Raw genomic sequence first — 23,179 nt, 5'->3', positions numbered from 1 at the left:
TTTCCTTTCGTCCATCAGATCTAAGAACAAAAGTCACCACTTCGGAAAGATCTCCCTTGGCCAACTTACCAAAAGAGGCCCCTTTTCAGTTCCAGTCTATTGTTGTACCTGGTTATTTAAAAATCTGTAGTTACTTTCTTCATTATATACTTGATTATCATCTGTTCCCATGAGCCCTTACACACACGTATGCACACACACTCACACACAGCCTCCAAGAGGGCAGAGATCTTGTTCTCTGCTGAATCTCCAGCAGTTAGAAGAGCGACTGACACATACTAGGCTGTCAGTGCCTGAATAAATGGACCATTGTCCCTATTTTCCAGATGAGAAAACTGAGGCTCAGCTAGGTTAAAGGATTTGCCCAAGGCCACAGAGTGAGGGAGTAATGGAGCTGAAAAGTGAGCCTAGATCTGCATGAGGCTTGTCTCTTGCAGAGGACCCACCTGCCCCCGCCCACCTCTCAGCCCCTCGTGGGCCCGGCACAGACCTCCCAGCAGCATTTCCTGCAGCAGGTTGTCGATCTTGGCCATGCCGAAGAGCTTGATAAACTGGATCTGCTCGATCATCTGCCAGGTGATGCTCTGCAGGGTGGGCAGCAGCAGTAGCAGCTCGCCGAAGCGGCCACGCGAGTCGTACTGGCGGTCGTTGATGTAGTCTTCTAGGCTCACCTGCACCTGGGACCGCAGACGCTTGATCTTGCCTGGGTCACTCAACCCCTTGGCATCTGCAATGGGAAGAAGTGGGCAAGAGAGGGCAGTGGGGCCCAGCTGGAGCATCTGGGGAGTCAGGACCCAGATCTCCCCTGATTCATGGGGCCCTGATAGGGGACCTAGTGACCCAGGGTCCCACAGGGAGTCTGCAGCAGTGCCAGAATGAGGATTCAGGGTCCTCAAGAACCAGGGTACACTAGGACAAGTTGTAGCTTCCTGGACTCAGGCAGAAAAGCGTTTCCGTCACATTTCCTAAGATGCAGAACTGGGAGAAGGAAGTGGGGGATGGAAGGCAGAACTTCAGAAACACACCTAAGAGGGTACCTAACAACCTCTTCATTACACATGGGGAAACTGAGGCACAGAGCAGGGAAAGGACTTGGCCCAGGTCACACATCCAGTTGTTGGCAGATCCATGATGTGGACTTGGAGCTCCCGACACCAAGTTGAAGTCCACTGTCCAGACCTCAGCACGTGCTGCTTCTGCTCCCTTAGAATAGTCTCTCTGTGTCATTTTAGGGTCTCGGCTTAGGTTTCACCTCCTTAAGGAAGCCTTCTCTTTTCTGCCCTCACAAGTCTGCATTATGAGTATCCATCATGGCCCCAAATTTCTGTGGTTCTTCTGTTACTACTGACCACACAGGATGCAACCGTCTCTTGCACTAGACTGTGATCTCTGTGCGGGCAGCCATACGTTTCATTTGTCATTTTAAACCCACCACCAAGCACCAGGCGTAGTCAATATTTGTTGAATCGATAACTAGATAAAGGGATGGATAGATAGATGGAAAGATCAATGATTGAAAAAAATCAATAAATAAATTCTAGATCTTTAAATTCAAGAAGGGGACTCAAGTGGTCATGAAGAGATGGTCTCAAACTTCATGGCGGTTATGCATTTATTTCCTAAACTAAGAGGCAGAAAGAGAATTTCACTCACACTTCTAGTGTAGGGCTCTCTCCACTGAATCATGTTTCTGCATCTTTTATTCAGTCGACAAACACTGAGCACCACCTATATGCCAGCCCCTATACTAGGCCACCTGGCACTCCAAGCCAGGTTGCTGACTCTGACTCAGCATCTGTAATTGAGTAATTTCTCTGTCTAGTTATGTGCTTAGCACTGCAGGGGATGCAGCCCAGGCCAGTCTCGCAAGGAAACTAGAACTAAAATCTTACCCTTTAAGAAATGGGAGAATAGTGTGTGATAGGTAAGAACACGCACGAGCTTGAGAACTGGATAGTCTGAAGTTCAAGTGTGAGCTCTGCCATTTCCCGGTTGTATGGCTTTGGGCAAATTAATCAATCTCCCTGTGCCTCATTTTCTAATCTGCAAAATGGGAATAATAACAGTTCCTACCTCACAGGTACCAAGTTGCAAGTAATAAGTGAGATAATCCACATGGAGTGTTTAGAAGGGGGCCTTCGTGACCACTCCACAAATGGTGGTCATCTTCTTCTTCATTGCTATTTTTACTAGAGGTGATCTTTACGCAGGTGATGCCTAGCAGGAAGAACAGTGCCTGGCACACAGTGAGTCCTCCCAAACAAGTACAGAGAAAGGGAAGCAAGCAAGCCTTTGGGGGCCCAGGCATCTTGACATTGTGAAATAAAATCAGGTTTTGCACAAAGATGTAACTACAAAGGCATTGCGAAAATGCAGGTGGGGAGAGGAGAATGGGGAGCTGAAGGAAAGACTGGGGGTGCGATACGATAGTCGCTTCGTATCTGCGGGAGATACATTCCAGGACCCCCGGTAGATGCCTGAAACCACAAATACTACTGAACCCTATATATATCATGTTTTTTCCTCTATATACACACCTATCATAGCGTTTAATTTATAATTTAGGCACAGTAAGAGGTTAACAATAACTAATAATAAAATACAACAATTATAACAATATACTGTAATAAAAGGTATATGAATGTGGTCTCTTTCTCTCTCAAAATATCTTACTGTACTGTGCTCACTTTGCACTTAAAGGAAGCACTTTATGGCTTCTCTTTGGCACGTCTGAATTGCCCGCATCACTACTCTTGAGCATTGGGGCCATTATTAAGTAAAATAAGGGTTGCTTGAACACAAGTATTGCAATATTGGGACAGCTGATCTGATAACCGAGTTGGCTACTGAATGACTAACAGGCAAATTGCATACACAGCGTGAATATGCTGGACAAAAGGGACGATTCACGTCCTGGTAGGATGGAGCAGGGCAGTGCGAGATTTCATCATGCTACTCAGAACAGCATGCCATTTTAAACTTGGAAATTGTTTCTTTCTGGAATTTTCCATTTAATATTTTCAGACCACAGCTGGCCACAGGTAACTGAAACCACGACAAGCGAAACCGCTGATAAAGGGGACTACTATATCTTTATCCTGTAAGTGAAAGGCTGGAAGACACTGTCTACACTTGATAGGACAAGAAATAAAGGCATAAGCACATAACAGCATTAGAATGGCAATCAATGGAGACACTAAAATAGCCATAACAATATATTGAGAACGAGAGAGAAAAGATGGGAATGCTGACAGAGCAGAGTGAAATCCTCCACAAGCATAGGAGGAAAAATATGATTTAAAATAGATAAATCAAGAAAGAGCAGGCTTAGCATTTTACTTAGAGCTTGAGGTAACTAACTGCCAGAAGAAACCATTAAAAGAATCAGAATTGGTTCCCCCTGGGGAAATAGGCTTTAGCAGAAAAAGTGGGGTTAGAAGGACTATTTGCATTTTAAGTATGTGCAGATATTATTTTATAACATTTTTTTTTGGTGGGGGAGAAGATGAAAGGAAAGAAAAGAAAGAAGGTAGAAGGGAAGGAGAGAGAGGGAAGGAGGAAGGAAGAGAAAGGAGAGAAAGAAACCAAGGAAACAGTGTGCCCTGGCAGGTGGTATCATCCTTTCGAACCTTGATTTTCCTCATCTGGTAAATGTTGTACCAAAGAGAGGAAGGAGGCTGTGAACTCAAGGGACAGAACCCGGTAGCAGAAGTTTGACAGAGGGTCTGGAGCACCGAGGATGGGTGGGAAGAGTGGCCTGTACCTGGGTCAAAGAAGATGATGGCTTTGAGGCAGGCGTACTCGTTGTCATCGATCTGCAGCTCCTGGAAAGGCAGCACCAGCTCGTCCAGGATGCGCATGGACACTCGGCTCATTTCCGCCAGCTCCGGGCAGTGCCGCGGGACGATGTAGTCATTGCCTGGAGGAGTTGGGAAGGAGGGGTGGGATGGGGTGGGGAAGCCACCTTGGGTGTACCCCCAACCCTAGCTTTGGACAGGCCCTGCCCTTTGCAGTTACCATGCAGCTGGTGCTCATGAAGGAGCACCCCATGGGGCTTGTCATGCCTATTTTACAGATGACAAAGCTGAGGCCCAGATGAAAAGGAATGAGTTGCTTGAAGCCATTGGACTGGGCCTGAAGCCTGGCTTTCTGGGACCCTTTCACGTCACCCACATTCCATTCTCCAACACGACCCTCAACACAGATGACGTTCAAGGCCCACTTGGGAGTCTCCAAAACTTTGAGGCTCAGATTCTGAAACTAGACTATCCGGATGAATACTGGTTCTACCACTAGCTAGTGAGATATATTTGGATACATTCCTTTCTGGGCCTCGGTTTTTTCATCTGTACAATGGGGATAAATAATAGAGCTTACTTCATAGGGTTGTTGTATTAAAGGAGTTAATTAATGTCTGTCGAGTACTCAGACTAGTTAGTATCTGGCTCGTCGTAGTGTGATTCTATGTAAGCATTTAAAATAATAAATAAACACGCCATGAAGGCATAGGTGACATAGGCTGGGGTTTGTGCCGCTTCTGGCTGCCCCTTGCTCCTACCCGAGAAAGCACATTAGAATTCATGGGTAATTCCAGGGACAACCGTGATGGTACTTGAACGTTAACACTGGGGAACTTGAATCCTTTGCGTCCATATTTCCTTGCATCTGAGTAGAGTATCCAGGGACATTTTTTATTTGTCTCCCTCACCCCTACAGGTCACCGTGGACATCTCCTGTGCCCAGGAGGGTTCTACACTGTGCGCGCCCTCTGTGGAGCCCTGGCTGGGTGGGCAGCCTCCTCACCTAGCAGCAGAACGTCCTTGAACACCATGGATCGCTTGGTGGCTCCGAGCAGCAGGTGCTCGCCGGCATGGGCCCTGAGCAGGGCCACCTGGAAAAGAGAAGAGATGGTGTCTGGCATCTGCACCCTTGAGAAGGCTGCTTTTCGCTGACTCGATGACCTTGGGTGAGTCAGCTTAATGCTTCCCTTGCCTTCACCTATCTGAACTATAAAATGGGCATCAGAAAACTGCTCTTCCCTTACCTGATAAAACCAGGGACCTGGGAAGGATTCAGGAAGCGGAAGGGGAAAGAACATGCATTCGGAGATGGGAGACCAGATGTCGACTCTGTCTGTAAACTGCTGTGACCTTGGGCAAGTTGCCGCTCCCCTCTCGGCCTTCCTTGTGTGCTTGGTGAAACTCTAACAACTTTCTGGGTGTTTTTTTTTTTTTCAGCAGAAGCTCAAAGCCTTTCATCAGACTCTGAAGAAGGTCTATGACCCAAAAAGTTTTAAAACTGTGGGTCCCAAATTCCTACCCATGGAGCAGCTATGAAAGATTACGAAGAGCGTTTTATGAAAATGCAAATTCTTAGGCCCTACCACCAGGGATTCTAATTCTGTATATATGAAGTGGGCCCAAGGATCTGTATTTAACAAGCTCTCCAGTCAATTTCGATGTACAGTTGTGTTTGGGAAATCACTGCTTTAGATCTGCAGGGCATCTGCCTGCTTGACATCATAAGATTCCAGGATTCCGAGAGTGAATTACAAGGATTTGGACGTGGACGTTCGTTCCCAAGGCAAAGGCATGAGCACTGGCCTTTGGCAGGGCATAAGCTTGACAGATCCCTCCCTACAGAGAGAGGACAAGGCTGCCTCAGAAGACTGAAGCCCAAGGTAGGAGCCCAGCCAACTCACAGGAGGTCATCATCTGTCCTTTCAGAACCGTCTGCTTTAGTGCTTGCCCGAGAACTGAAGGATGGGCTGGTAAAAACAGTAGGAGGCTGGTAGCCTCAAGGGTCTTATCTGCAAGGCTAGCTTAGGGAGTTTGGAGGCTTTTTTTTTTTTAGCAGGTCAAACTGTGAAGCAAAAATGCTTTTGTTCATTAATTCCTTTTATTGTTCATTCTTTCAGTCATCAAAATGTTAAGTGCCCACTAAGAGATACAATGGTGAAAGGAAAGAAAAGGAGGGAGGGAGGGAGGGGGGGAGGGAGAAAAGAAGAAAAGGAAGGTGAGGTCATGTGATAAAAGAGCAATGGGAAAGAGTGGCTTCTACATTAGATGCGGAAGTCAGAGAAGGCCTCTCTAAGAGGAGAAATTGTTCTAAGGCATTCAATAAACATTTGTTTGAAGGAAGGAAAGAAGGGTGAATGAACAAATGAACAAACTACTTAACTTCCTCTCCAGATCCAGCCCCTCCTAGGCATCCACCTGTCCTTACCTCATCCATTCCTCTATAGTTAAGCTTTGTGAGGATGACAGGAAAAGAAGAGGAATGGCAGATAGCTTGGGATGTTAGCGTCTCCTTCCAAGACTAGGACAAAGAGAGGCCAAGGATGCTTATGACTGAGAGCTTCCTATACACCAGGCACTCACTGTGCAAGGCTTATGTCACTTATTCCAGTGGCTCTCAAACCAAGAGGCGGAAGACCTGGCATCAGATCCCCGCTCTGTGGCTACCTTGCTTTGTGACCTTGGGCAAATCGCTTTCCCTCTCAAGGCCTCAGCCCCCTTATCCAATGCCACCCAAACGTCTAGGTTTTAATGAATTAATGTCCAAAATAAATCAAGAAGCAAACGAACTTGGAAGGTGATTCCTGAGGCGATGTCAATAGATTTGAGATGTCCTTAGGAGGACAATGCCCCCCAATTCTCCCAGGTGTGCCCCACCATCTCGGGCAAAATGTGTTCCTTAAACACCACAAATGGGGAGCTGGGAACCCTCCTGGCCCCAGATCCAATCCCCTGACATAGCGGCTGTTCTGGGGGTGGGCCAGTGGGGCGGTTGGGGGGTGTTGTTAATGATTGTCTTGAGTTATTGGCCACCCATCACTGCTCTCTGAGAATGCTCTGAGCCCCAGCCAGGGAGGTTCGAGTGGGAATTGAGGTTAACAATTGCTCAGCTTGGGGGTATCTTGTTGCCCTGCTGAGCCCCTGAGAAGGAACAGGAGGGATTAAACATTAATGCAGACTCTCCAGCAGAGGGGACCAGGGCCAGGACATGAAGAACAGGGGAGAAGGCAGGGGCAGCTCGGCCAGGATCCCTGCCCTGTCATCCCTCCCAAAGCGGGAGGGGTCCACGTGAGAGGGTGTCTGATCCAGCGTCCAGCGCGAGGCTGAGGAGGACCCACCAAATTGGTGTTTGCACAGCGTGTCCCCCCACCGGGAGATACTCATAGGTACTCCAGGAGAGTCTGGGTGTCAAAGGAGTTTCAGAAGCCCTGGGTTCCACTAAGTTCAACAGCTGGCTTGCCGGGGGGACTTCTCAGATACTTTAATAGACTGACATTCATTGCCAGTCTTCTGTGCGCAAGTGCAAAACAGAAGCGAATGCCCCAGAGCTGATGTCTGGGCCCTGTCTATTTGTGCTTGAGCTTACCTCAGAGCTGAGATGGTGACCCAGCCCAGTTCTCCTTTCCCAGATAGGGACAATGTCTGCAGAGGCCTAAGGGGTGCCCCGGGCAGAAGCTATCATTTGCAGTATGGCAGAAATTCATTTGTTCTCAGACTCCTCCCCCTGCCTCCCAGCCTCCTTGTTTCCCTTGTGACATGTTGGTATTCCAAAGAATGTCAAACCATCTTGGTGACATCTAGGGCGGTCAGCAATAGCCCGGGCACTGTGTAGGTGCTCATTATACAATTTAAGCTTTTCAGATGGTGATGTCCTCGACCTTCCCGACAACTTTCTGAAGCAGGTATTGTAATTTCTATTTTACAGATAAGAAAATTGAGACTCAGAGATAGGAAGTAATTTGTCTAAGATCAGAGAACTAATCTTAAAACCAGGGCTCGAGCCCAAATTCCCTGATTCCTGGCCCTCGGCTGCTGTCAACATCTCCCCAGGAGAGGGGCCTGGTACACTGTGCAGTGGTTAGAAGCCTGGACTTTGGAGCTTGCCTGCCTGGTTCTAATCCCAGCTTTGCTGGATACTAGCTGCGTGACCTTGAGCAAGTTAGTTAACCTCTCTGTGTCCCAGAACTTAAAAATCTCTTTCTTTCCCTTCATTCTTCACCTATAAGATGGGAATAATAAGGGTACTACCTCATAAGGTTGTTGGAGAGATTAAATGAGTTGAAATTTGCGAAGTGATTTAACCAAACCTAGGCACACATGAACATTATATGCATTTTGTTAAATAAAATCAAACCAATTCAAGGCTACATCCCTGGTGAGCCAGCGGGACCCTCCTACCCGAAGGCCACGTCCGCCCTCACCTGGTCGTCCAGAGGGAGCTCGCAGAAAGCCGGGATGTACTTGGCCCACTCGACAAGCACCAGTAGCTGCTCCTTCATGGACTCGCACACGTCTGCGATGCTGGCGATCTTCTTTGCCCGAATGTCTCCATTGATCCCGGAGACAGGGGAGGTGATCTGGTGGGAGATGAAGGAAAATGCTGGAGATGGCCGCCCCCCAAGCCCCCTTCCTACTGCTCCCTGCACAGAGGCCTCTCCCCAGGTAATTTCCCTGTCTGGAAAAGGGTGCATTCTCGGCTCTACGGGAAGTTCCAGGGAAAACAGACAGAAGGAAGGAGAAGGCGGATGTGGAGGAGGAGAGAGCTCCCTCCGGGCCTTCGCCTGCTGCCTGCCCCCACTTCCTCCTCCACCAGCTCCTTAGAACCCTAAGGAGCCCCTCAGCCCTAGAGGAGGAGCAGGGCAAAAATTATCATCCATATCTGATAGATGAAGAAATAAGAGCCCAGAGAGGTGCTGTGACTTGCCCAAGGTCCCACAGCAAGGGGTTGACTGAGTCCCAGTTTGCTACTCTGTCCACTTGTTCACTACTCTGTTATCTTGGGGCTAAGCTGATCTCAGGCCCCCAGTGAAAGCGAAGATTTTCCCACAATGCAGGCCGCAGGATGAATTAAAAAGCACCCCAGAGTGCCAGACCTGGGTTTGAGTTTTGTCTTTGCTCCTATACTGGCTGCGTGACCCTAGACTCAGTTTCCCTTCTGTGAAAGGGCTTGGCTAGGGAGGACAGGGTGGAGGTGAGTGTCCTCTTCAGTGTGTGTGTGTGGGGGGGGTCCCCAGGGGGTGGAGGGATCACTCTAGTACCTGCTGGGACAGGACCTCGGCCTGAAGGAGCGCATTGATGGAGGGCAGGCTGCTGTCCTCATAGCTTGACCTGCGAGTGCTGATCCGGTCCCGCTCATTTTGGACGGCTGTGAGGACGGCGGAGAGAGGTGAGGAAGGAGGTCAGGGAAGTGGCAGAGGGCAGGGTTGTCCCATGAATAGTGAGGAGTGGGCGAGGTCCAAGGGGAGAGAGTTTAACCCAGAAGGAGATTCTGCAGGGCTGTCCTACAGTGGAGGAGACACAGTTGGAGGTGGGAGGAGGGGGCCATCCAGGGGGTAGAGCCCGGATCCGCATGTGGGAATGAGGGGGGATGGGTTCTAACCCAGCTTGTGGAAGAACTTTCCAACTGCTAGCACAAGGTAATGGCTGTGGGAGTGATCCACCCATCGCTGGAGGCATGCAAGACAAGGATGACAGGGCAGAGGGCTCAAGGTGGATCTTGAGCACCGAAAGGGGATTTGTCTAGATGACAGATTCTCAAGCTCTCTTTTGGAAGAGAGTTCCTTTCTTTCCACATGAAAGTGTGTAACACAAGCAAAATGAATCCTTCTGGGTGACAAGAGATGGCTCAGGGGTTCCTGGACACTGAGGCAGAAGCCTGGCCAAGGGCATCTGGAGGTCTCATCCATCTGCAGTGAGCAGCATGTGCCCCAGACTAACATTCTTGGAGACGGCGAGGGAAAGATGTCTCCCTCCTGCCCCGTCACTGAGCTATCCCCCAGGAACTCAGATTGCTGGGACCTCTGTCCACCAGGGCCCCACACCCCATTGCATGTCCCCATCTGGGTCGGTGCTGGCCTCAGGTCTAAGATGGACCTTCTGCTTCCCTGGCCCCGTCGCTTGGAGTCTGAGGCCTCACTGTGGAATGAGGCTTGGCTGAAGCTGCAAGGAGGGAGGACGAGGTGGCGGGAGACTCAGTTCTTGTCTGGAATGGCCACTCGCTCCCTGCGTGCTGCTAGGAATCACCCCCTCTCTCTGGGCCTCAGTTTCCCCGCCTATAAGCTTTTCCCTCTCAACTCTGCTCCCCTGCCATCTTTCCCATCGCAGGAGCAGGCAGATTTATTCTCCAGCTCCTAGCCTGGGAGTCTTGTTCTATCTCTCATTCTCTCACATATCACCTCTGCTCACACCCCAAATGCTGTCAGGAATCCTTACAGAATCGGCCTTTGGTTCCCACTCTGTGTGGGCCCTGCCTTCTCTCCCCAAAGTAGTCCAGGCCCACTGGTCCCTTTGCGTCCAGCCTCGCCTCTACTACTGGTGCGCTTCTCAGAAGACAAAGCATCTGCTGAACTGGTCACATCCCTCCACTGGTCAAAACCAGCGCCTCCCCATCTCACTCGGTATAAAGTCACAGTTCCGCCCTGTGACCCTTCCTCTCTGATTTCCTTCACTGGCTCTGCTCACCAAACCTGCCCTTGATGCTCCTCACACACAGCCTGTCACTCTCCATCAGACCTTCTGCCCCTGCTGTTAGCTGCTTCTGCATGGCACACCTGTCTCCATTCAAATGCTACCTTTTGGGAGACGCCCCCTTTGACCGTCCTGTGGCATTCCCTCCCTCACGTTCTACCCTTTATCTTGCTTTAGTCTTGGCATTTGTTGTAGAATTCTTTATTCATTTCTCACCACCTTCCACCCCTCCCCCCCCCAATCCAGAAGGAATGCTCCAGAAAGCTAGAACTTCGTTCCTCTTGTTCACTGTTATGGCTCTAGCGACTAGAACAGAGTCTGGCGCGCAGTAGGTGCTCAATAAATATTTGTTGAGGGCCTGAAAGCAGATGCTAGGGGAGACCAGCTCTGATTCTGGGAAGTGCCCTATGGCCTGTTTCTCCGTGGAACATCGACATCCCAGCTATTGAACTTGTCCTGGATTTCACCTATTTGCTGAAATCAGAGAATGAAAGTCAGACAGTCTCATCGGAGCCAGGAATCAATGGGATAAAATAGAAGTCTCGAGGTAATTAATCTCTCCCGAGACCCACCATCCTGAATGGGACCAGCTCCCAGCACCACTCCCCGGCCCGAGTGCCCAGCCTGCCAACACCCCTTCCCTGGTGGCTGCCCGCACCCACTGGGCGCCGGGTGGAGGCGGGCCGAATGAAAGGGCTGCCGTCAGCAGCTGCGGATTGGGCTCCTCAAGGTTAGGCCGGCCTTATCAGTGCCCGGCGCGAGCTCGGTCACAGGAATGATGTTTTCCAAATGTTTGCTCAGTATTAGCAGGGTCGGGGACCTAATGTAACTTCTATTGAATATTAACCAGCCTGGGCAGAGGCACAGAGGAGGATGAGCCCATCTTCTCAGAGAACCCCTAATGGGGGCCGGCAGGGGGCTTGGCTGGGATTACAAGGAAGGGCCCACCACCAACCCGAACCTCCTGCACCCCTGGCCCTGTTTCCTAGGCTGGGTTTCTGACACCGGGAGGCTGACATTTGTCCTGGGTAAGGCCCAGGTAGGTGTCGAATTATAGGAAAGAATTCTTGACCTGCGGTTGGGCCCACTGACCTCCAGGTCTCTCCCCAAGTCTTTGTCACTTCAGGGAACCCACTTCTGGCCAAGACTTACAGGCCTATAAGATTAGGAGCCCTTTCCTGTGGTCAAGAGAAACTATCGGGAATCTAGACAGGAGAAGATGCCCCCCATGCTGGTCCCTCCCAGTTTCAATCCTGAGAGCTTGGTGTCTGCCCAGCTCTGGGAGCCTGAGTTCTAATCCTGACTCCACCCTTGATCCAAACATGTCACCTCTCGGGCCTCAATTTCTCCATCTGTAAAGGAGTGAAGGGGTAAGTTTGATGACCTCGTATACACCTGGCTGCTCTATAAATTTTATGTTTGCATCCCGTGCCTTTCTGTCCTCAGGGACCACGTTTTTTGTTTTTTTAATTTAATATAGTTTCAGGTATACAACATTATAATTCGACATCTGTATATGCTACAAAGTAATCATCCTCAAAAGTCTAGTGAGTATCCATTACCATACAATGGACTCCTCAGGGACCATTTTTGGGTTTTAGTGCCTGAATCCTGCTAAGGCCATCAAGGAAGGGAAAGGAAAACTTGTCTCGACCTTCCTGATCCCTGAGACGTCCACTGAGCATCGATCTTGGCTTTGGGAACTTCCCACCAGGCTGCGGAGGGGTGTTGGGACTGTAAGACTCAGATAGACCTAATAATACCCTCACTTCCCAGAGCTTGAGCACAGTGGCAACTGAATACTTTGCTACTCTGGCCCATTTTCAAAGCAAGCAACACGTGCACGTGTCATGATCTTCGAGTTAACCCAGGCATGCAGATAAACACCAACATTTACCAGCCCACACTGACTTGCCATCAGCCAGTTCTCCGGTCCTCCTGGCATAATGCCACCTTCCCTGAGCCAAGAAGCAATGGCTATTTTCAAGGCTAAGCTAAGGCAGAATGGCCGAGGGCTCTCGTTCCCTTCCAGGAACCAGGATATGGGTCTGTGCCTCCTTGGCAGCTCAGAGGGAGGATGCATATGTCCTGGTGTCTGTGGTGAGACTCACAGAGCTGGGAGGGATCATTAACAACCCTTATTTTATAGATGGGAAATCTAGAGTACAGAGGGGACACACTGTACTGAAGTGACACATGTGAAACTTCCCTGAAGTGACACACGTGAAAATGACAATAGATGTTTAACAAGAGACATATATAAAGACCGCCCACAGCAGGATCAGGCCACATACAGCCTAGGAAGGCTGCCAACCCTTCTCCGACCTGCCTGTCACAGGTGTGAAATTCTAACATGAGAAATTCATTCTCTGGAAACAAAATCTTAGGCTGTTAGGTTAATAGAATCACTATTAGAACCATAGACTGTAAGGCCCTTAAGACTGTAGTTCTCAGTCTTTCCCTGACTGCCAGTTTTTCATACATGTGTCACCTGCGCATTTCTGACCTTTCTCATTCCCAGTGGTTCCCAGCTTAGAGGTGAGAGAGGCTCAATCCCATTGAACTCTGGGTAGGGAGGAGGTGGGGGGCATTTGCCCTTTGAAAAAGCTCCTCTCCCACTTCGAGGACCGCTGAGGTCTGGATGCTGGAATTGTGGTGCAGAGAGCAGGAGGGGCCTTGGAGGCCGCTCGCTCCTTCACTAGGGTCAGCAGGTCCAGGTTTGCCAACGGGTCTCATCAGCTCAACCTCAGGCCCTGCTGGGATGAGACACAGGTGTGTCCTGGGGGAGGGGCAGATCGAACGGGCTCAGAGGCAGAGACAGGGGAGGGGAGGCTGCCGAAACCGGGTTCCCCTCCTTTTCCGTCCGCTCTGGCAGGCCGGGTCCCGGGTTCCTGCTGTGGGGTGGGGTGGGGTACGAGTGGAAAGTGCACAGGACTAGACCAAGAGTTCGGCTGGAGTGACGCAGCTGCGGGCTAGAACTGAAGGTCTGGGGGCTAAAGATGATGAGCGGAGAAGAAGATGAAGAGATTTGACAGTGAACTCAAGTTACTTTGAGAAGCAGTTAAAGGACTTTTGCTTCCTGAGCTGGGGCTGAAAAAATTTGAAACCTTTTGAGGTCTGGAGGGCATATAGAAGGCAGCATGGAGGTGCTGTCCAGACGGCACTGAACTCAAGTCTGAAGCTTTGGGTTCCAGCCCCAGATCTTGCACTGACCAGCTGTGGGGTCTTAGGCAAGTGGCCGAGCCATTCCGGGCCTCTGTTCCCTCATCCATGAAAAGGGGGAATGATAGTGCCAGCCGCACTGGGTCGTCCTAAGAACAAAAGGAACTCTCCATCGTGGAAAAACCCAGCCCAGTAATTGGCATCAATCTGCTGGAAGCAGGAGGCCTGGAATAAATGTTGTATTCTGGCCTCCTCCTCCTCCTCCACCCAGGGCAAGTCTGGTGCCTCGCTCCTGTTCCCTGGAACAGGAAAACTTCAGATCACCTGATACTCGAGAATGATGACTAAGGAATTGAAGCACTTGTCCCTGGGAAGAGAGCCCTCCCCCCATCCATACTAGCTAACTCTGGGTAGCGGGTACATGGACATTTGTAATATCATGCTCTGTGCTTTTTCCTAATGTTTGAAATAGTATATAAAGAAAAAACACCAGACTTGGCTGCCTGGTGGTGGTGAAGACAGGCAGGGATGGTGGTAGCTGGAAACCCGAGCAGCTGAGGGTGGGAGCTTATCTCTTCTAATCGTTCTCAAGACCAAGCCCAGCCCCTCCCTATGGTCAGATTTCCAGGCCCTTCCTCCTCTCAGCCATTAGCCAGTCACTCTGGGGCCTGTCACCGAGTCATAAAGTTGTGGCTGCAGTCGTAAATGACTGTGGGGAGCCGTGGGTGCGGGTGGGGCAGCGGGGTGGTAGGGGCAGAGCCCAGGCTCACCTTCCTTCTTCATGCCAGCCCGGAAGCACTTCTTGAGCCTGCAGTAGCGGCACTGGTTCCTCTTGTCTTTGTCCACCACGCACTGCCGACTAAATCTGAGGAGGGCTTTGGATGGTTGGATGGGGAAGGGACAGCCCTCCCACCACAGCGATAGAACTAGAACCTTGGCCATCTGTTGCTCTAACCCTTCGTCCCAGGAGCCCCCATCTCACCATGAGAAAGGCTCTATGGATTCTCTAAGAGTCCATGCGGGGAAACTGAGGCTTGGAGAGGCAATATGGAGACCCGATTGCTCAGCCTGGTGGTAGGGCCAAGTTGGGAACCCTAGCCCTGTGAGTATCGAAGCATTGCTATTTCCACCACATCCTATAAGAGCCCAGAGCCCAGAGCGGGCTCCTGGTTACGGCTCAGAGCAAATGCTTGGTCCACGTGAGCCACTCTCTGGAGGGCGATATAAGCAGAGGCAGGACCACACAATGGTTATGGGTGTGGCCCCGGGGGTCAACGCTGTTCTGCCATCGATTCAAGTTGGATGACCTTGGGCAAATTCCAATTCCTCTCCAAGCCACAGCTTCCTTATCTATAAAATGGGAATAATGATAGGAACCACCTCAGAGGAGTGTCGACGGGTGAAAATAAGAAAATACAGGAAGGGAGCTTGGCACAGGATCTGCGTGTGACCAAGTGCTCCTAACTAGCAACTGCTATTATTTTATTGTTGTCGCTCAGAATAGAAGATGCTTTGAAGGAGGGATCTCCAAGGCTTTGAGAAGCCCTTGGGGTAGATGAAAAGGCCTGGGGTCAATCCCCTATTTGCTCAGAAAAAGCAACACGTTAGGGAATGGGCCCCAACTTCTGAGGCTTCCTAAGGCTCATGGATCCTCATTTGCAAAATGGAGAAAATAACAATGGGCTTGTAGGGACAGTTAAATACGTACATGCAAAGACTTTGTATGATGCCTGCACATAGTAAGTGCTCAAAAAAGGGCAGCCGATAGCTATATGATCAGTGAATGAGGTTCCTAGAATGATTGTTTCCATCTGAATCCACAAGGCCTAAGAGGCTTGAAGGCCTTGAAGGGCAGATGCCTCCGGGACCTAGCCGGGGAGAAGACAGACCCTGGGGAACACATGCCCAAGTGCGCCTGTTTCCTGGCTGGAGAAATCGAGGCTCCTCACCTGCAGGAGTACATGTGGTTCTTCCTCACGCTCCTCCGGAAGAAGCCCTTGCAGCCATCACAGCTCGAGGCGCCGTAGTGTTTGCCTGTGGCCCGGTCCCCACAGATGGCACACAGGGCACTGACGCCCAGGTTGTTGGTCGTGTTCAGGTTGGCACCTTCTGATGGGGATGTGTCTGCACCAGAAGAGAAGACTGAGGACTCAGGAGGGGCAGAAAGTCACCTCCGGAAGCCCTGCTCCTCTGGTGGTTTAGAGTCAATAATCAATATGAGTGTTATGGGGATCACCCCAGAGCTTCAGCCTCAGCCAACCCAAGTACTGTTCCCACTCCCTCAGGGACTCGGGCAAGCCCCTTGGCATTTTGGAACCCCTTTTTGTATCTCTAACTTCGGAATGGTTGTGACAGTGGCTTCAAAAAGTTGTTTGTGAGGGTCTGCTTCTCCCCGTGGTGAGGACTGCTAGCCCAGCTTTCTCTGGAAAGTAATGAAAACCTGGCCACCTCCTAGGATGCATCCAACTCTGGTAGACCCTGACTGACTAGCTGGAGGAGGCTGCGGAAGGGGCAAATACCCATCCAGCATCTGCCCAGAAACAGGTCCTGCCTCTCATTTCTCACTGAGTGACCAGGGCTCGGTGGGTCTCAGCTTGGCGCCCAGGGGCCCTGCCAACTCTCCTGGGAAAGAAGAAGACATGTACCAAGGACAGCAGCTCATTTGCCCTCCTCCTGGCCATGGCAAGCATGTGGACACCTCTCGTATACCTTCTGTCCCAGAGGGCAAAAGCTACTGCATCTATATGAATGTGAGGAGGGGCATAAGAGGCAGGTGGAAGAGATCTCGGGTGCTGGAGGTCCTGGGTGCTAGTGCTGATTCTGCCACTAACTCACCTGTGACTTTGGGCAAGTTCCTTCTCCTTGCTTCAATTTCTCTCAGGCCTTAGTTTCCCCAACTGTTAAGGGGACCGTTTGACTGGTCCAATTGTTCTCAATTTTTTTTTTTTAAATTTCAGCAGCTGAACACTCTTTTAGTAAGCAAACTTCCACCAAGAACAGACCTCTCAGAGAAGATGATAAATGCCATGGCCCATCTCTCCCCAAAAATGCGTGCATGTGCACACCACACAAAGTCATACACACATGCGTTCTCATAGAGACCCTGAATCCGACCTTGAATTCCTAAGGAACATCCAGTTAAGAACTGAAGAGAGGCATAGTGTGGTAGTTAAGAGCACAAAGTCTGAGACATTTCTGCCAAGTTTAAATCCCAGCATGCCCACTTCTTAGCCATGTGACCTTGGCTGCATTAGTTTACTTTTCCTGGCCTTCATTTCCTCACTTGTAAAATAGGGAACAGAATAATCCCCTAGGGCTGTTACAGGGATTCAGTGAAGAGCTTGGCACATAATGAGCACTTCGCCAGTGTTCGTGAAATAAAAACTCTTCTGCAGAAGAAAATTCTCAGAGCAGATGACTTCCAGCCTCCATGCACAAGCGGACACCGCTGCATCTCATTCTGCTGTCGCCTGGCTGAACATCTCCCAGATTCCCGAGGGTGCCCAGGAGTGCGGCCCCCTCCACTTGGTGAATTATTCCTCGAGATGGGGATAATTGTTAAGCTGTGCTGGTGCCCTTTCTCCCTCAGCCTCACCTCCCCGGACCCCCGGGGAGAGCTGACCCCACAAGTCCCAGCCATTTAGGTGGAGGATGGGGGAAGGGGTGCCCACATCCCGGGCAGGATGGACTGCGTGCTGCCAAGTATATCACCTCACCCCTGGAGTCAGCTGATCGGCCCCATTCGCCAGGTGAGAACACTAAGGCACAGAGGGGATAAGTGGCTCGCCCAGGGTCATCATCACACTGCTGCTAAGTAGAGGACACAGATTTATGGCCCAGGCATGCTAGATGACTCTACCGTGCTACCCTTGCTGGGTTGTCTGCTGGTGCCTCTGAAACAAGGACCTCTTGCTGCTGCTGCTTCCGGAACAGGGGTGGAGGATAGGTGGGGAGCTATCCTTGGAGGCTTCGAGCCACCAGCCCAGGATGTATATTCAAACGTAACCCCAACTGCCAGACCATTTCATGCTCCAGTGGGGAATGCAGACCCTTCTTACAGATGCTCAGAGTTCCTGAGATGACCCACATGGGGCCAGGACCAGTTACTAGTGCTAAGTTCGCAGGTGTCTTATTTTCTTTAATCCTCTGGGTAGCGCGGGGCAAGGTGGGGGAGGGGAGGGCAGGCGCTATTATTTATTCCCATTTTACAGATGAAGAAACCGAGGCTTTGAGAGGAAACTGGCTTGCCAAGTTCACACAGGTAGGGAGGATCTGTGCCAGAATGTGAGCCCTAATCTTTCTGGCTCCAGAGCTGGAAACTGTCCTGGCTTCATGACACCCAATCAAGGGGGTGGCTTCTGCCTCAGGAGCACCATTCCTGGGAATGGGAGGCGTGGGCTCTGGAGGGGTGACAGGGCTGGCCCCAGGATGCAGCCCAGGGCGGGTCGGTGGCCAGAAGCATGACAGCGCACGTTGTCCCTGTGGGGTTACATAGTACCCCGCCTGGTGAGCAGTTCCTTGTTTACCATTTCCTGTGTGTTCTTCCCTCAGTTCCTTCACGTGATCCCCAGAGACTCCTAAAATCCAGCCAGCCAGCAGGCTTGGGATGATTAAGCCCATTTTGTAGAAGATACAGAGGCCAGGAGAGGGGCGGTGACACGCCCAAGGTCATACAGTGAGTGGATGGCAGGGCAGGCGAGCAGCTGTTGAGACCAACCACAGGCAGCACCCACTGACCACGGGCAGGGCAGTTACCTCTTTCTGGCTGAGCAGAACTGACAAGCCTTACAGGCCTTGGCTGAAGCGGCAGCACCATGACAGGAAGGCAGGTGGCAGGCTGGCCTCAGCCGACTGCCACCCACTTCTCTGAGGCTGGGTGGCCACTACTTAGGGACCTTCCCCTCCAGAAACTTCCTGGCCTCCAAGCCCCCTCCCTTCCTCCATCTCCTTGCAAAGTGGAACCACACCTCCCTCCTTCAGATGTGCTCTCGTGATGGTGACCTGGGGGCGGATGCATAGACCTGGGGAGAGACACACACAAGCCATGAAATCTGCTCAGAGTCAAATGGACGTGTTGCTGATTGGGCTAATGGCGATGTCAAAACCCTGCGTATCACGTCTGGTAACTGTGTGTGCACTAGAGAGCGCCGGCCCCCCAGTGCAGGGACGTGCCCACGTTCACGAGCAGGCACAGACAGGGGCAGGAGACGGGATGTCCACATGGGACATAAATGTGCCCAGGAAGCACGGGGCACACAAACGAGTCCCATCCACAGCACACGTGTGCAAACATCCACAGACGTACGTACACACGTTCACCACCACTTATGGCACGTACAGGCGCCCCTGGATTCACCAACCAACACAGACCCGCTCAGTGAACAGACAGGAATGGACATGGACACAGACCAGGCACACACAGGCAAATGAACACAAACATGCAAATAGTTCCCGCAGGCACACGGTTGTCGACACCACCCACTCACCCACTTACACGGAAGCTGATGCGTGCACACCAAGAAGAGGCCACGATCACACACCAACCCACACACACACACAACACACACACTGCCGACTGGCATCTCGTTTAGCAAAACTTTCCTGAAGACTCCATTTTCTCTAAGTGGGCTGTTCAACCCAGGAAAGTTCCGAAGGCACTCTGAAATACAGTAGCGCCTCCATCCACCGTCTCTAGAGATTGGAAATATCTTTCCATGTCTCTGGACCTATGTCAAAGGGGTTCAAGAAGGGGCCACATTGGGCCCAATTACTGGAGCTGGATGCCAAGAGGGCGCACACCATCATGTCTCTGCTCCCGGTGACATACCGATCAGGAATGGTTTTGAGCTACCAGAGACCAGAAGGGCCTAGCAGGAATACCGGAGACCTACCTATTCAGATCTGCCCTTACTTACATGCCTCCCCTCAACCAGGGGTCACTGCACATTTGCTTCACCTGACGACACCTGTGCTGCCTAAGGACCAACATGCTATTGTCTATTATTCTCCTCCCAACCCAAAACTGAGAGCTGCAGACCTGCCCCCAACTGGCACACCTGGGCACACCTGCCCCACCTACCATTGCCCATCGTCAACACCTGCACGTTCTCAAATTCCAGGGTGGTGTAGGCCGGGTCCAGCGCAGCACTGTAGTCAGCCATGTCCATGTCGACAAGCGTTTTGGAGAGGCGCATCCTCCCCCTCTACACCTCGGCCACTCGCCCTGCCCAGGATGCCCACCCTGAAGGCTCCAGGCCGAGCCCGGCCCCCACCCTCCACGCTCCCACTGCCTCCTCCCAGGTGCGCTCTCCGCCTTCCTGCCTTTCAAACTGTCCTCCAGGAGGATCTCCCAGGAGTCTTGGCCTAGCCTCTGTGCCGGGGTGGAGGCTCTGCTGGGGAGGGGTAGGGGTTAATGGTTAATCGGCTCCCCCACTGGTTGATAGTCTGGGCGGGGCTGCAGGGATTTGGCTGTTTGTTGGTTTCTGGCTGACACCCGGGGTGCTATGACAACTGTTGGGGCCTTAACTCACCAATATTCAGTTATCGATTCTTCAAGAGGGGCTGGCTAGTTCACCAGCACTCGCTGACCCCTGACTCAGCCAACTTCCAAGTCATTGTCACCCCAAGTCAGGCATTGTAACTGATACGCTCACGACACTGACAACTCACCTCCAAGACGCCCTAATTCAATGACTTCCCAAATCATTGACTTCTACCTCAATACTCCTGGAGAGATAAAGCTGCCCCATGGCTCATGAATTAAAAGCCTAAACCCCGGGCCCCAGACACTAATCTTCAGGATCCTTTCCTGGGAGCCCCCTTCTTGTTTCCCGCCTCCCCTGGGAGCAGAATGAGCTGAGGGTTTGGAGGACCGGCCTCACCTCTCCTGCTCTCCGTGACCCCCAGCCCCCCTTCCCCACCCCGCCAAGGCTACCATCAGCCCCCACAGCACCTGGCTGTTTAGACCCAGAAGACCCCCTCTCCCATTTCCCTGTCACATCCTCCTGTCCCCCCACCCAGAACAGGTGGAGACAGGCTTGCAGCCCCACAGGCCTGGACTTACATTCAGGCGTCCGTCACCTACCCATCGTGACTTGGGATAAACGATTCTCCTCTCTGAACCTACTTCTTCCTCCATAAAATGTACAATCAACCTCAAGGGTGGTTTGAGTGTTAAATGAGATGGCATTAGTAAAACACCAGGTGGTGCCTGGCAAGCAAGTGTCCTTCCCTTCTCCTGCTCCCCGACCCCCCTTTTCTGTCTCCCTCATTTCTCTCCATCCATCTCCTCCCTTCAGAGTGAGTGTCGTGGGAATGCCACAGAGCCCCACGCTTGGTTTAATGTTCCACTGTTGCCGAAATTCTTAATGATTTCTGAACACGGGGCTCTGCGTTTTCATTTTGGACTGGGTCCCGAGCATCATGCAACCAGTCCTGCCTGCCTTCAGCTCAGGGCTGGCCTTTTCCTTCTTACACTCTGCGGTCCTCATTGTCCTCCCTGCAGACACTTCCGAAAACTCCCAATCTAGTTGGGGAGGTAAAGTTAAAAGGTAGAAGGTAGAAATCAAGGGCAGAGGCAGAAAGACCTAAGACTTGGTGGCGTGGGAGCCTGTCCCCTGCCAGCTGGAAAGACCAGGGTGGCAGGATTTGGTGACACCGTGAGAGAGCCAAATAGCGAGTGAGAGGGTAATTTAGTAAAAGAGTGAATTAATGAGTGAGTGGGTGGGTGAATTAATGAATGGGTAAATTTAAAGAGTGAGTGAATTAGAGACAGGCTGAATTAATGAGTGAATGAGTAAATGCGTGGGCGAATTAATGAGAAGCGAATCAGTGGGAGAGGCAGTGTGTGTTTGAGGGGTGTGTGGAGGCATCCTCCTCACACCCTTTCGATTATTAGAAGCCCTTTCTCTGCCCTGCATAGCTTTGTTCTCCCCATTCCATCTTCCCCCTGGAGCTGAGATAACTGGGCTGGGGGGTGGGGGAGCAATTGTTCTGGAGAACAGAGGCTGGATTTGGCATCAGGAGACCTGGGTTTAGGAATTAGCTCTGTCATCATGCAGATAACCATGTAAATCATCTCTCTCTCGGAGTTACCATTTCCCCATTTGTAAAATGGGGAGCAGAGCCTGATCCATTTGTTTGGTGGTCAGGACAAGACTCTGCGGGAAGGCGAGAGAGTGCCCCCCAAACCCACACTTTGAGATTCCATAAGTGCCCAAGGACAAAACTTCAACTACTAGCGGGTTCCTGCCATGTCCCATCCGGGGATGTCTGACCCCAATTTCAACAGCCTTGGGGGCTGTGCTGAGCTGGGCCAGAGACCCTGCTAAGGGACAAACACAGACGAAAAAGAGGGACACCTTCAGGAGAGGCCTCAAAGTGCCGCCACCTGTCTGGCACCCGTGGCAGGCCACACATGGCAACTCCTGTCACAATCCAGCAATACATAGCCTACACATCCGGCATCTCGTCGATTCTAAGAGGCGCATCCCACATTTCCAAAAGCAAAGTGTGATCGTTGGCACGTCAGTTTAATTGGTAACAAAAATAATGATCTTTCAACCTCTACAAATGACATCTTAGATCGAATTAAATCGATCAAGGAGGGTGAGCTATGTCATGCCACGACCGTGACCCACTATATACAAGAACGACCAGGTGGACAGCCCACACATGACAAACATGACATACACACTTCACCAAGTGCACAACGCACGTGACCCACTGTCTACGAGGCACATTCCAGAAACCTATTTCATACCCCATCCATGTCCTGCCCATCACAATGTACCTCAAAAGTAAAGCTACCCACTCATGAACTATATTACTTACATAATCTATTACATACACGACTTACCCCACCCTTAGCTGACCTCAAACAATATCTTCTAGATGCATGTCCCTCATATAAATGACCCACCCCTGGTAAGATCTACTGGCTCTGTGGTCTCAGGCAAATTATTATTTCAAAGCCTGGGTTTCACTTTCTGCAAAATGGGCCCAACTTGTAGTTTGTTGTGACAAATGAAATACTACTATAAGGTTCTTAGCCCTACTATCCACCCGCCCCCCCACCGCCCTCAATCCCCAATCTCTTAGAGGATAAATCACAGACCTTGAAATCAGAAAGATCTGGGTCAAAATCCAGGCACTGCCAACTTCCCACAATCCGTGGCCTCAGGCTCCACCTCTCTCAGCCTTAGTTTTGGCATCAGATAAATGAGTCAATACCCTTTTCACAGTGACACTTTGGGTATTAAATGGCCAAATGTAGGCACACAGTGGATGCAACAGTAGCAATTGTTGTCATTGGTGGTCGATTTCTTGACCCACCTGCCACATACTCTGTCAGAATCAGGGACCCTACGCAGGAGAGCTCCTAGGGACCGCACGCCCAGCCGTGAGCAAACCCTGGCCTCTGTGCCAGCCATCAGCTCAGCAGCCCTTCTTTATCTCTGCCCCGCCCCCTTGAGCTGTCAGACCACAGACCTCAGACAGCTCCACATGCAACAGCTCCCAAGGGATAACAGAGG

At 51.1% G+C, this 23,179-nt stretch overlaps 1 protein-coding gene across 2 annotated transcripts in view; it reads right to left on the bottom strand.

The window, feature by feature from the left end:
* The window catches only part of HNF4A (hepatocyte nuclear factor 4 alpha), a 24,295-nt gene extending 4,356 nt beyond the window's left edge, over positions 1 to 19,939 (bottom strand). Inside the window, exons 1-8 of one of the 2 annotated variants that reach the window (XM_039864390.1) lie at positions 19,726 to 19,939; positions 15,596 to 15,770; positions 14,417 to 14,511; positions 9,056 to 9,162; positions 8,219 to 8,374; positions 4,804 to 4,891; positions 3,764 to 3,919; positions 491 to 727 (exon numbers count right to left, since the gene is read on the bottom strand). In XM_039864390.1, coding sequence (XP_039720324.1) covers positions 491 to 727; positions 3,764 to 3,919; positions 4,804 to 4,891; positions 8,219 to 8,374; positions 9,056 to 9,162; positions 14,417 to 14,511; positions 15,596 to 15,770; positions 19,726 to 19,840 — 1,129 coding nt within the window. In that variant the 5' untranslated portion in view covers positions 19,841 to 19,939. The remainder of the gene's footprint in view (positions 1 to 490; positions 728 to 3,763; positions 3,920 to 4,803; positions 4,892 to 8,218; positions 8,375 to 9,055; positions 9,163 to 14,416; positions 14,512 to 15,595; positions 15,771 to 19,725) is intronic. The other variant, XM_039864391.1, reaches the window with a different exon arrangement.
* Positions 19,940 to 23,179: the final 3,240 nt, after the last annotated feature.

This window comes from Pteropus medius, unplaced genomic scaffold (assembly GCF_902729225.1).
Source record: "Pteropus medius unplaced genomic scaffold, Ma_sr-lr_union100, whole genome shotgun sequence".
In the NCBI taxonomy this organism is placed as follows: domain Eukaryota; kingdom Metazoa; phylum Chordata; class Mammalia; order Chiroptera; family Pteropodidae; genus Pteropus; species Pteropus medius.
This window is presented reverse-complemented; position numbering and strand designations above follow the sequence as displayed.